Raw genomic sequence first — 13,547 nt, 5'->3', positions numbered from 1 at the left:
TTGATCCTCGGTCCTAACCTGGTCGTAGCACCTAAAAGGACCTAATAAAAATAAGTTGTGAAGAAAAAAAAAAAAAAATTAAAATACGCCTACGGTCTGTCGACGAAAATCCATGTAAACAATGCACGCGAGCTGTTTAATGCTGTCACGGCGTAAAAACTAATGCAGTGCTCGAACGAGTCATAATTTCCGTAAACTCTCTCCCTCTCTCGCATTCCGCTCTCACATTCCGTAGCTAAAGCGAAAATTTAAGAAAGGGTAAAAAGTGTATCGCTAACGGAGTCGATCGATAGCTCAAGGATAGGTATCTAAGAACACATAACATATTGTCATTTCCCGAGATGACTTGACTTGTCTTGGCTTGGCTAAGACGTTTTTGAGGCTATTCTGGACCTGATTTGAGGTCGGGTGGAATCTTTGCATGCTGGACGCGATTTACAAAGGGAATTTTATTTCCTAAGATGACATTCGAAGCACGATGAAAAATGCTTTCGAATGAAGTATAATAGTTCTGGGTTTTTTAGCCGGATGGGCGAACCAGCATGTGATAATGCATTGGTATCGTCAAAAATAGCAGTTTACCGCAGATATTAACGACTAAGCTTAATAATTCGTCGAGATATGTATCTCAGTGGATTGGGTTTTGAAAGAGCTTTACAAAAATGTGCAACATGCCGACATTTTGGTTAATTTTGGCCTCGTTTTAGTCGATTTGAAGGCGGCTGAATGCAAACAGTTTCCTTAAAGTGGCTGTAACTTTGGCAAATTTCAATGGATTTTTGTCCCGTTTCAGCCACGGATGGAGGACATTCCAGACTACCTAGTTATGCAAAAATGAAGCAATTTTGAAAAATTTTCATCGTTTTTTGTTTTTCGGTTTTAGGTTTGCAAATCGTTTTTCGTAAATATCTTTTGACAGGAAAGGGCTACGGGGAAGATTTTCAATAGCGACTTATCGGAAGCTAAGAGGGATCGAATGCAACCGGAAGTGTCCAAATCCGTTCAGCCATTTCCGAGAAATCGAGGTGCAATTTTTTGGCCAATTTTCAAGTGATTTTATATGGCATTCCTCGGAGAGGAAGCCAAAACTCGGGTTCCCCCAAAATAAAATAATCTGCCGTAAACCAATTGCGACCAGTTGGTCGCGTTCTTGTTGCACTCTTCTCAGCAAGTCGAGTCGGTGTAGTGAGCTAGGGCGCGCCCCAGAGTTTTATTTTTGCCCGTGGGTTCGAATCTCGTTCTCTCCCGCTCGCTCTCTCTGAGCTGATTTGTTTTTTTTTTTCTCTCTGCGCGTTGTCGAGCAATCTTCCGGCCGGAAGGTGCTCGACTTGAGTTTTCGAGCAATCATCCGGCCGCTCGACTTTTGAGGCTATTCTGGACCTGATTTGAGGTCGGGTGGAATCTTTGCATGCTGGACGCGATTTACAAAGGGAATTTTATTTCCTAAGATGACATTCGAAGCACGATGAAAAATGCTTTCGAATGAAGTATAATAGTTCTGGGTTTTTTAGCCGGATGGGCGAACCAGCATGTGATAATGCATTGGTATCGTCAAAAATAGCAGTTTACCGCAGATATTAACGACTAAGCTTAATAATTCGTCGAGATATGTATCTCAGTGGATTGGGTTTTGAAAGAGCTTTACAAAAATGTGCAACATGCCGACATTTTGGTTAATTTTGGCCTCGTTTTAGTCGATTTGAAGGCGGCTGAATGCAAACAGTTTCCTTAAAGTGGCTGTAACTTTGGCAAATTTCAATGGATTTTTGTCCCGTTTCAGCCACGGATGGAGGACATTCCAGACTACCTAGTTATGCAAAAATGAAGCAATTTTGAAAAATTTTCATCGTTTTTTGTTTTTCGGTTTTAGGTTTGCAAATCGTTTTTCGTAAATATCTTTTGACAGGAAAGGGCTACGGGGAAGATTTTCAATAGCGACTTATCGGAAGCTAAGAGGGATCGAATGCAACCGGAAGTGTCCAAATCCGTTCAGCCATTTCCGAGAAATCGAGGTGCAATTTTTTGGCCAATTTTCAAGTGATTTTATATGGCATTCCTCGGAGAGGAAGCCAAAAATGCATGTTCACCTTCCGGGTACATTTTAAGACCAAACATAACCTTTAACCTCCATCAAAATTTTTAAGTGCAACACGAAGAAATACATCGTGTTCCATTCCATAAAGCTCACACATTTCCCGCGCACGCATAAAATGACATATTTCCTGGACACTTTCAAACGCCATCAAGTGTGGTGGAGGGGCACGATACTTTACTTTATGGCCGGACAGCCCCCATTACAAGGAAACACAAAACTGCATGTCGCCTGCGTGTCTTTATGACTTTTTAGGGAGCGAAAGACATCGTTCAGGCTGTGGGCCGAGTGCCAATTACCATGCCCATTAAGGGGACGGGGCGTCGAAAAGCCTTTTTCCAGAACCTCGAAACGACACGAGATAAATCATTCGTCACTGGAATGAAACTTGCCGGTGGGCAACTTATTTTTACTCTTTGTGGCGGCAGTGCAAAAGGATACGGAAGTGCGTCGAAAAGGACCACATTTAATGACTTTTTTCTTCTTTGGTGGTCCAGAAGAGTCGCATTACGGGAAGAAAAAAAAAACAATAAAAAGTGACGAACGTGGCCATTTTTGTGTCAAACGATCTGAGATAATAATTTTCTGCAATGTGTAAGGGTAATTCTACGCCAACTCACACAGCCCGACCCCTTTTCGATTTCTGTGAAACTTTGTCCTAAAGGGTAACTTTTGTCCCTGATTACAAATCCAAGCTCCATTTTTCGATATCTCGTGACGGTGGGGCGGTACGACCCCTTCCATTTTTAAACATTCAAAAAAGAGGTTTTTTTCTCAATAATTTGCAGCCTGAAATGATGATTGTTTGGAAATTTGGTGTTAAATAGACTTTACTGTAAAATTGGAAGCCCGATTTGATTGCTTACTCAGAATTCCGAAAAAATGTTTTTTCATCGGAATAAATACAACAATATTTTTTTTAAATCCTTCCATTTTTCTTAATGTCAAAATATTTAATTTTAAGGGAAATTATATGTATTTTTCAAATCTGCAATTAAGGGTCATTTCTCAAGTTTTCTTTTCAAATGTTTTATAAACTATTGTCTTACATATGTTTATAGGATCTTTTAAAAAAAACTCTAGTTTCTTCATTCAGAATAAAAAAAAAAATCATTTTAAAATTTCGTGTTTTTTTAAACAAGTAGCACTTTTTAATAAAATAAAAATAATTAAAAACTGCTATGTGTAACTTAAAAATGTTGCACTTTATCAGAATATCATAAGTACTTTTTGAAGACAATTTTAAATTTTAAATTTACAACGGTTTGGAAATCTTTTGACATGTATTTTTGAAAGCTTCTAAAAATCGCTTTTCAAAAAATGCATGGCAGTGCTAAAAAATATCTATCAAACACTGGTGATAAGTTTTCACATTAAGTCCACAAAGTTGTTTATATTACAAAGTGTATGCAATGAAAATTTATAAAAATGGGTTAAATATTTTAAGTTTTATTGACATAGATCAAATTTATTGTTAAATTTGGTATTTTTTTATGAAATCTTTCTTCAAAATTGTTTTTAATGGCAATTAGAACTGATATTTTCATGAAAAATCATTATGTTGTGATTTTTTATATCAAGATTTTATCTTGTAAATTGAGTAAAATAAACATTTAATCGAAAATTGTCAAATAAAACATTAACCGCATTTTAAGTATGTTCCACTTGATGCTGTAGAATTAAATTTGCACTCTTTTAATCTGAAATTTTGTAAGAAACACAGTTAAATTCAATTTTGTAGAATTTTCATCAGCTTTAGTATCTATTCAGCTAATCTTATCTAACTGAGATTATAGAAATAAAATTTACTAAAATACCTAAATAAATTAGTGAAATGAATATGCGTTTGTTGTCATGGATTAGTATTTCGAAAAGTGTAGGCATAATTCCATTTATAGCAGTTTTTCAAACATTTAGTCACTTGGTGCTTTTAAGTGACATGTCATAATCAAAATTAAAAAGTTTAAATTTTCCGAATTTTTCTTCAATCACCTACAATTTGTTCATCGGTATTTGAATCAAATTTACAGTGATTATAAACATAAATAGCTCAAACTGCTTACATTTTGTTGCATTGCAGTTTTGAATAACGTTCTTTTACTTATTTTTTTATTATTCATATGTTTTAAAATAGTTTAAATTCAATAATCCATGGCATGTACAATCAAAACCATTTGCTCTGAAAATAAACAATTTATTATCTGCATTTTGTGAAATATTGTATTGAATAATATCTTAAAAAATGAGTTCTACATTTGCGGTACCATTTTTCCAGAAATGCTTTCATAATACCACAACCCTCTACTGCCTAAATTTTTTTTTCGATTTTTTTTTATTTTTCTCGTATTTAGGAGGTCATTTTGAGCAACTTTTGTTCTACGAAAAAAATTACTTATCATGTTTTATTTTTGGTATTTAAATTTTCATTTATCTTGTTTAGTTTATGTTTGTTTTTGATATTATTTGGCCTATTCTACCACCTCCTTTCATTACATTTTGTCTATCTTATTTTTTCATGTTTTTACAGTCACTTTTGCATTTTTTCCTTGTTTTTTACATTTTCTGCTATAGAATGGCACCATTATCATTTAAATTGTATAAAAATACGTTGAGGCAGTCTGGGATACAAAAATTACAGCATACTTCTACTTTATTTAAAATATAGGAAATCTTAGCAAAAAACACAGCCGATGGTGACCCCTGCAAATATTACATTTTTGAAAACATTGGCAAAGTAACATAAAACAGGTAAAATGGATTTTAAGTATTTTACAAGCTGTAGCTGGCCTAGCAAAATTTATACAAAATAGTTATAAATGTAAATTTGTTAGAATTTGAAGCGGTATAATATTTTAAATTTCAAGTCAGGCCGTTGTAAATATTTTTTGAAGTTTATGAAGATTGACAATTAAAAAGTATAAAAATTAAAATTACAAGCCATGTTTCAATGAAAAAAGTATTTTAAATGCAGAATTCATTTATACAGTTGCTTTGAAATCAATAGTTTTCAAAATATCTAAATATTGAAGAATTTTTTTTTGCGAAAAAAAAAAAGTTTTATGGTGCTGGAAGGTTGTAAAAATTTTAAACATTGTTTAAAAGCAACCAAAGATTAGGGTCTATCAGGGGTTCAAAACAACGTCCCAAAATTTGGAAGCGATTGGTTGAGCTCACATAAATATTTGCAACGGCCTTATTGATGAGTTAAAATATAGTTTAAATTTCCGTTGAAAACACATGTAGAATCGAAGGTAAACTTTTTTTTAAAACATTACATTATTTTATGTTGTATTTTGGATCATAATTATAAGGCCTTTTAAGGTTTCTAACAAATTTTGATTTTTGGGAACACTGTGTAACCGTAGGGACTTCACTCGTGAAGTTCTACGAGATCGTCTGTAGTAGTGTTCGTTAATAAAAACCTTAGCTTGGGAGGTGTTGGGTATCCGGTGGTTTTCTTCAACGAGGACCCAGCACAGCGCCAATACCAGCGACGTCCCAGTGTGCAGCTAGCGCTACCAACGAGCTGCCGCAACCCACCACCAGAGGACTCAGACAACAGTGGGTGGGGTAGCGAAGGAGTCGTGACAGGGTGAATGGGGGTCAGGGGTGAAGGCATGACGGAAGAGGTGGAGACGAAGGGTAGCAAGGACCGCCATCGTCGAGCTGATCCACGAACTCGGTCTATTTCCCGGACGACACCATCGCGAGCAGTTGGAACGCTTTTTCCACTGCTGTGCCCGAAAGTGAAGTTAACTTTTAAAGTGCCACAAAAGTGCTAGTTGTGCCACCCCAGAGCTTCAGGAGAAGCCGAATTGTTCCCGTGTGGATTAAGAGGACACCAGGTATGCCAGCAGCCTTCCTCGAGTGCCCTATTGACCCCCTACCAAACCCCAAAACCCAACCGTCACGATATCCCTAACCTCAAACGCTCCCCACCAGGACCCCTTGTGCTTTGGCATAGCCATTACGGCCAAGTGCACCATCCGGAGACTCGCGCTACATCCGAGTCGCCGCAGAAGCCGAACAGCTCGTACCTGTGCCTTAGTCCGGGAGTCCGGATATCCTCGACGGTAATCCGAAGGCCACTGCCGTAACCATCGGTGGCGGAGGACAGGACGAGCCGCTTAACGGGTCCATCGAAGATCGCGCCGGAGCGCCAGTACCACCCCGTGCGAGGACGAACGGCCTAGCCGTACGCCAAGAGGGAGAGAGAGTTGGTAGCAGAAGTGAGAGCAGAGGTTGAAGCGGAAGGAGAGGAGAGCAGGAAGCGGAAGGTGGAGTACCGACGTCGCTGGAGTGCTGCGGTCGACGACGGGGCCCCGAAAGAGGAGAAGAAGAAGAAGTGAAAGGTCAGGTCAGTGTAGGATTAAGAAAGTGGGAGGAATAAAGCACTGTAGAAGAAGGAGAAATAAAGTGTGTTTCTGACCCGCACACACTGGAGTTTCCATTGGTATCCCAGCATTCCCCAAGCTACCCGCGACTTGATCTAGAGGCGTGCCGACCTTGAGGCACTTGTGGTCAGAAGGTCTCAACGACATTTATGAGTCGGAGCAACCCGTAAGTTACAACTGATTGGGAAAGACAACAAACTCAAGAAAACATTTTTTTTTTCTAGGCTGATATTTTCAATTTTTAACAGTATCATAACTAAAAAAAATAAATGCAGCATTTTCATTTGCCTATAGTTTTAGCCTATAGTTTTAGAAATATGTGTTTAAAATTTGAAATTTAGTTTCATTAAATTTATGTGTGCAACGTTTAAAAAAGGTCTTGGTTACTATAAGCAGTACCTGAAAAAATATGCCTCTAGTTGTTTGGTACTGTAAATAGTGACCGAGAGCTATAAATTCAATTTCTTTTTGCCTTCCTCACCTTATAAAGTAAAAATCTATTTTAAGGGTGCACAGAAACCAAGGAAATTGTTGTCTTCTTATTCCAAAATTGACAAACTTACGAACTCAATCCTGCATCAATCTGATTGCAAAAAAGGCAATTTTTGTTGTAAATCACTTAGTAGACAGTACTTTTGGGGAAGATTAAAAAATTATATCAATAGTTCTCGTAGTTTTGAAAATATTAAAATATCTGTAGCAAAAATCTTGGTGCAAAAGCTCTGGTTGATGTGCACCGTTAAGAAAAACATGCTGATGTAGAAACCAACAATTTATCTTCTTTGAACTCAAGTCCTCAAAAAATATTTAATGTGATCAGCTGTTTATTTGATTTGATTTGCATAATGACACAAATTCAAATAATTTACAAAAAGTTTACATTTGTGAAAATCTTTCCATGAACTTCCTCAATTTACTCGTGAATCAAAACAATAATTCACATTCCTTTCTCCTTCATTCGCCAACCCCCGCACCCCACCACATAAAACAGCCATCCTGGTGTTCGACTGCACGTTCCGCGTGACCCGCGGGGACATCTACACGACCGGCCTGCGCACCAACTCGACGCCCGTGTTCCGCCAGAAGACGGCCTTCTACGAGCGGCTCGTCGGCACGTCGCTGGAGCAGAGCGGTCTCACCGTGTCCCGCACGGAAATTATGGACTTTGGCGACGGGCCAACGATTGTGCTGAGCTTCCGGGTCTTTCTGGACATGCGGAAGATTAAAATGTAAGTGGTGGGGGGGATGGTGGGGAGGGCACGTGGGGCTATTAACACGTGTTTTTTACGGTCTTGTTTACGTTGGTTTCTTGCAGCACGATTAACAACGTCGAGGAGCACATCCGGCAGGCGATTCTGAGCGAGCTGGCCAATCCGCACTCGACCTTCAAGAACATACGCGTGGATCCGGACTCGATAGAAATCAAACGGCTGCTGGACCACGACGTGCTGAGGACGGCGTTTTTGACGAAGGAAGAGGTAGGGCGCTGGAATTGACAGGTTTTAATCCCTCGATGTTGAGGGGGAACTCAGAATCGAGATTTTTAAGCAAAGAAGGCAATACGAATGGTGCACGCTCGAAATGTCAAAATTACGCAGTAGTAGGTACCAACATTAAAAGTATGGCTACCATGCCATTTCACACTTAACACTGCGTGATTTTGACATTTCGAGCGTGCACCATTATTAACGCCATCTTCGCTTTAAAATCTGGATAATAGTTTATGCAAAAAGTGGCAAAATGATGGTATTTTCAGCACGAGTCGGGGTTGATCAATATAAGTTGATTAACGTGTCCCATATTTATTTGAAAATCAAGCCTAATGTGGTTCCAAAAATTAATCAAAGAATATTTAGGAAAGAATTTAAAGAATTCAAGGTGATTAATCACATTTCTGTGTCATCCTCCCAGCCCTTCCCACCACCGTACAAAATCTCGGAAGACCGCGTCGGACCGCCAGCTAAAAAGTCCGGCGTGATAGAAAAAACCATCCACAAGTTCACGCCCAAGGTGACGGTGTCGACCACTCCCTCAACGCCCCCGGCAAGCGAACCCAAGAGACAGCAGCATCAGCCCCAGCATCCGCAGTCCCAGTCCCAGGCGGTGGACGGTGAATCTGACATTGACATGGATAATTTACCGGTCATCCAGGGATCGTTCGAGATTACGAAAACAGACGCGGACATCACGCAGAAGCGCAGCGGTGGAGGAGGAGGTACGGGTGTTGAAATTTCTCTGTAGGAAAGGAAATTTAATCAGTTTATTTTCAGGTACTTCCCCAGCAATGTCAACGCTCAAGCCGTTTGCCGTTAGTCCGGCTCAGTTGAAGGTCCGCGGAGCGGACAAGAAGGCCCAATCGGAAGAGAAAGTAACTCCGGTTCCACCTCCGTCATCTTCGATGCGTCCTGCCACGGCCAAAATCGAGAAAACGGACAAGCATGGTGCGACAACGAAGAAACTTAAATCAACCAGCAGTCGGGGCACGGCCCGAAGGTCATCGACTTCTACCTCAACGACGACGACGACCACGACTACGACAACTCCAGCTACGACTACGACTACGTCGACCACCCCCAGGACGACGATTAGGAGTACGACGGGCAGTACTACGACGGAGTTTGATTCGTTTGAGTACGACTTGGTGACGGACTACTCGATTACGGACCGGAACGACACCCTGCTGGAGAACTTCCTGCAGGCCATCATCAACGATAGTCTTCCGGAGGAGGTGGCGGTGGCGCAGAAACGGTTGGACGAGAACATCCCGAAGCTGGACGTGAGTCTGTTCACGAGCGCCCCGATCCTGGACAAGCAACCGTGGCAGCCGATCCGGGCGACGGTGCCAAAGGAGATTCCGGTGCACAAGTTTGTGGGGAACTCGGTGAAGCCGTTGCAGCCGACGCCACCCCGCCAGAAGAAGCCGACCCTGGCCGAGGAGATCTTGTACCGGAGCAAGTACAGCGACATCGAGAGTGCACTCTACACCGAAAGTCCTGCCGGGCAGGTATACTACCAGAGTTACACGAACCCTAGCTTCGGTTCTTCGACGCTGGGAATCGAACCACTAGGCGTGCTCGACGTGCGGCCGTACCCGCTGCCGGTGGACAAGATCTCGCTGGGGCCGGTGCCGAACTTTAAGTACATGACGCCGACGGCGATCAGCGAGGGGGAGAAGGTGCTGAACCTGACGATTGACGAGCAAAAGTTTGAACACTTGGGCGGTGGGGTGATCGTGAAGAAGCCGGAAAACAAGACGACTCCGTACCGGACTACGACGGAGAGCATGAAGACGAGCGTGATTACGGTGACGCCGGTCTACGTGGAGGCGAGCAGCGAGAATCTGGTGAACTCGACGGACGAGTACGTGGAGTACTACCAGGTTGACGGGTTGAACTACACGGAGACGACTACGGTGATGGACGAGTACAACGAAACGATGGATTACGGCATTGAGTCGCGGATTGTTCCAGACGAAGAACTGTTCACCACCGAGGAGGTTGCAACGGTTTCCACCGCGAACGAAGCAGTGGAGAACTTCACCGAGCTGTCATACGAATTTGGAACGAGTGAATCGCTGATCACTACAACGGAACTCCCGCCGGAAGAACCCACCCCGATCCCGACCACCGAATTGTTCATGACGGTCACGGAGACCACGACAACGGAGCAACCCCCAACAACAACCCCCTCGACAACGACAACAACAACAACGACCACCAGCAAGCGACCGACGACCTTCGTCGAGATCGAAACGCTCAAGTACAGCCCGACGACGACCGGCGCACCCGCCACCGTCACCATTCCCGAGCTGTTCCCGATCAACAAGTGGGAGTTCGTGAACGGATCGCGCGTAACCCCGAACGCACCCTCAACGCGCAAGGTGTTCAACGAAACGCTGCAAGCGTGGATCGTTGAGAACGTGCAGCTATCCACGACCGTGCCGAGTGTGCCGATCGAAGACCTGCGCCGCAAAAACACCACCAACCTGCAGAACCTCTCGGTGATCTTCGACACGCTGGCCTCCAAGCTGGGCATCCAGACCGAGGGCACCAGCAAGGCTCCACCGTTCGCGTCACTAGCCAAAATCAAGAACAAGAACTCGTCCAGCCGGCTGGAAGGATCCACCACCAAGAAGCGAAACCGAACGACCACACGACCCAAGCGCAAGAAGAACAAGAACCGAACGACCACGACGACGACAACTTCAACTACGACCACAACCCAAGCCCCAACGACCACCACCACCACCACCATCAAACCCATCTACGACACCACCCCCCTCTCCAAGCTCATCCCGACGGTCACCAACGAGGACTACCTGGGGGACATCGTCCCCGTCATGCTGGCCCCCGCCGGCCCCCCGGAATTCTCCTCCGAGTACTACGTGGGCCAGGCCGAAGTCGAGGTGATCGACCCGAACCACTACGACGAAATGATGCGCCAGCAGCAGCACCAGCACCCAACAACCTTGGCCACGTCGGCGGCGTTCGCCACCACCACCCCGAAGCCGGCCGCCCTCGTGACGCTGCTGCCGGCCAAGTCCAACTCGGGCATCAAGCATTTCCGGCCAAAGATCGCGAAACTGCCGGCGCTGCAACCGTCCGCGCTCGTTTCGCTGGCGGCGGCCGCGGCTCGGCAGAAGCAAAAGTCGGCAGAGGAGGAGCAGGAGACGGGACGCAAAATGAGCGCGACGGTAACAAATGCAAATGGCGGCAGCCGGGTTGCCATCAGCGGTGATTTTGGCGGAAGTGTTGCGGAGGAGGGGCGGGACAGTGGTCGGGAAGTTGGGGAGGAGAAGAATAATACCGTCGTGGAGGCGGTTGTGAGGGCGAGCATGAGGTTTGATGAGTGAGGGGGGATGGAGAGGGAACGATTCGGAGGTGCTCTGGTGACGCAAGCGCCATTTTGAGAAAAACAATGGGCCTAAGTGTAAACAAACAGTCTATGCTGCTCTGGAAACATCGGCTGACGAGAGCAGAATAAAATCCATATTAACTTTTCAATAGGGCGAAATTTCAGATGCAAACAAGCAGCCTATCCCTTTCTTACAAAACGTGAACTGTCACTAGAGCAAATGCGATAGACTGTTTGTTTACATCTACGGGGATTCGCCCTATTGAAAAATTAATAATAAGGAAATGTTTGTTTACAGTTCCGTAGTAAATTTTAAATAGGGTGAATCTTTGGAGGTAAACAAGCAGCCTATCCCACTCACACTCAACGTGAACTGTCACTAGAATAAGTGGAAGTTTGTTCACAATTTAGTTTTGCCCATTTGAAAGTAACTACGGAGTTTGTCTTTGACGCGTTATAATAATTCAATAGAGATGTAAACAAATAGTTTATCCCACTTACACTAGGAAATGTTTACATTGAGTGTAGGTAAGATTAGCTACTAGTTTACATTCAAGGAATCGCCCTATTGAGAATTGACAGTTTAATGGGTTCAAGATGATGTACAACATGTCAAACATTGGTAACAAAATGATGTCAAATGCGTGACTTTTGATGTAAACAAGCTCAATTCTTTTATTTTCATAAGTCTGTAGAATCAAAATTAAATTTTGACGTTTCAAAACAACAACCTTTGTTAAGCGTCACAAAATGGCGCCTTCAACCGCTGTTCGAACCAAAATGGCGACTGCGTCGCGAGATCACACCGTCGACCAGTATGAAAATGCGATATGTGAGGATTTTAGCTGTACTTTTTGGTGTGTGCGAGGAACTACGGGCAAGTGAGATGGGAACGAGTGAGAGTTCTGCATGAAAGACGGAAGCGTGAATGAGGCGGTGTTGGGTAACAAAAAAAAATGGGAAACAGGAAATAAACGACACGAGGACGAATGCGATCCTTGGTGGACTTGGAAATAAAATGTGATTCGATATACTTACATAATGGCTAGAGAGAATAGCCGGCAGGAAGAGCATTCTCGGAAGCATTAGGGTGGATCTGAGATTAGTAGGTTTTAATAAGTTTAGTCTAGTGTAGTTTAGAGAATTATACGTACACGGTTTTATAAACAATTCTGGCTGTTTCCTTTGCAATGTGAAAATGGTATCTAAATGATAATACAAAAAAGACATATTTTTCTTTTAAATTTCAGAACACTTTTAAAGTCTGCAAGTTCCTTGTAGACAATTGAAGAAACCTCAAGGCCCTTTGATATTTTTTTATAACAGCTTTAAACAATTTGAACTTTTAAAATAAATAGTTTAAAAGTTTTATAAAAAAAAACTATGTAAAATTGAGACTGACAATGTTCAACAAAGAATAGGCCAAACACTGCCCATGCAAGTTTGAAAAAAAGTTTGTTAATTTTTTTAAATAATGATTTAAAAGTTTGTGGAAAAAAATAATTTAAATACCGTGGTGACTTTGGTAGTCACTGAATTGTTAACAAATTTTAAAGGTGTGCACAGTTTATTGATTAAGTCAAATTGAACAAAAATTATGTTGCTTTAAATGTAAAGATTGAAAAAAAGTAATTGTTAGTTTTACTCAGTTGAAATGATGTGAATTGAAATGATGATGTTTTGTCTTAAAATATTAATTTTTGATGCTGTTTCATTTGCATCATTAATCAAAATATTCCAAATGATTAAAAAATATCTACTGAAAATGCATTAAAATCTAAAAATATTCATGATTTTTACCAGAAAAACTTTAAACTTGTTAGTTGTACAATAATATACTCTATTCACATTGAAACAGATTGAAATATTCTTTTTTTTTTCAACATTTTTGAAATTATAGTTGAATAACTTAAAAAATTAAAAAAAATTATGGATTTTTTTTGAATTATTTTGTACAATTTGTATTGTATTTAATCCGTATTTTTTTTAATTTGCAAAAAAATTCTTTAATAAATCTATGTTATCCATGAACTTTTCACTTATAAGGCCACGTCAGTTAAAAGACCGTACGAATTATCAAAAACATATTTTTTTGATAGCAGAACATCATAATTTATATAGATTCTGATTGAAGTCGGTAAAACATAACTTTCTACGTTGAAATCTCCGATGAAGTAACACGAATTATAATATTTTGCTCCAGACAC

The 13,547-nt window shown here is 41.7% G+C and overlaps 1 protein-coding gene across 1 annotated transcript in view; it reads left to right on the top strand.

Annotated features, from left to right (window-relative positions):
- LOC120416870 (mucin-3A) overlaps nt 1-12,911 on the top strand; it is a 200,331-nt gene extending 187,420 nt beyond the window's left edge. Inside the window, exons 4-7 of the mRNA XM_052707165.1 lie at nt 7,478-7,715; nt 7,802-7,964; nt 8,398-8,701; nt 8,757-12,911. Of these exons, the coding sequence (XP_052563125.1) occupies nt 7,478-7,715; nt 7,802-7,964; nt 8,398-8,701; nt 8,757-11,338 (3,287 nt within the window). The 3' untranslated portion in view covers nt 11,339-12,911. The remainder of the gene's footprint in view (nt 1-7,477; nt 7,716-7,801; nt 7,965-8,397; nt 8,702-8,756) is intronic.
- Nucleotides 12,912-13,547: the final 636 nt, after the last annotated feature.

The sequence above is a fragment of the Culex pipiens genome, chromosome 2, assembly GCF_016801865.2.
Source record: "Culex pipiens pallens isolate TS chromosome 2, TS_CPP_V2, whole genome shotgun sequence".
NCBI classification, from domain to species: Eukaryota; Metazoa; Arthropoda; class Insecta; order Diptera; family Culicidae; genus Culex; species Culex pipiens.
Note: the sequence above shows the minus strand (reverse complement) of the source record. Positions and strands in the feature narration are given on the sequence as shown.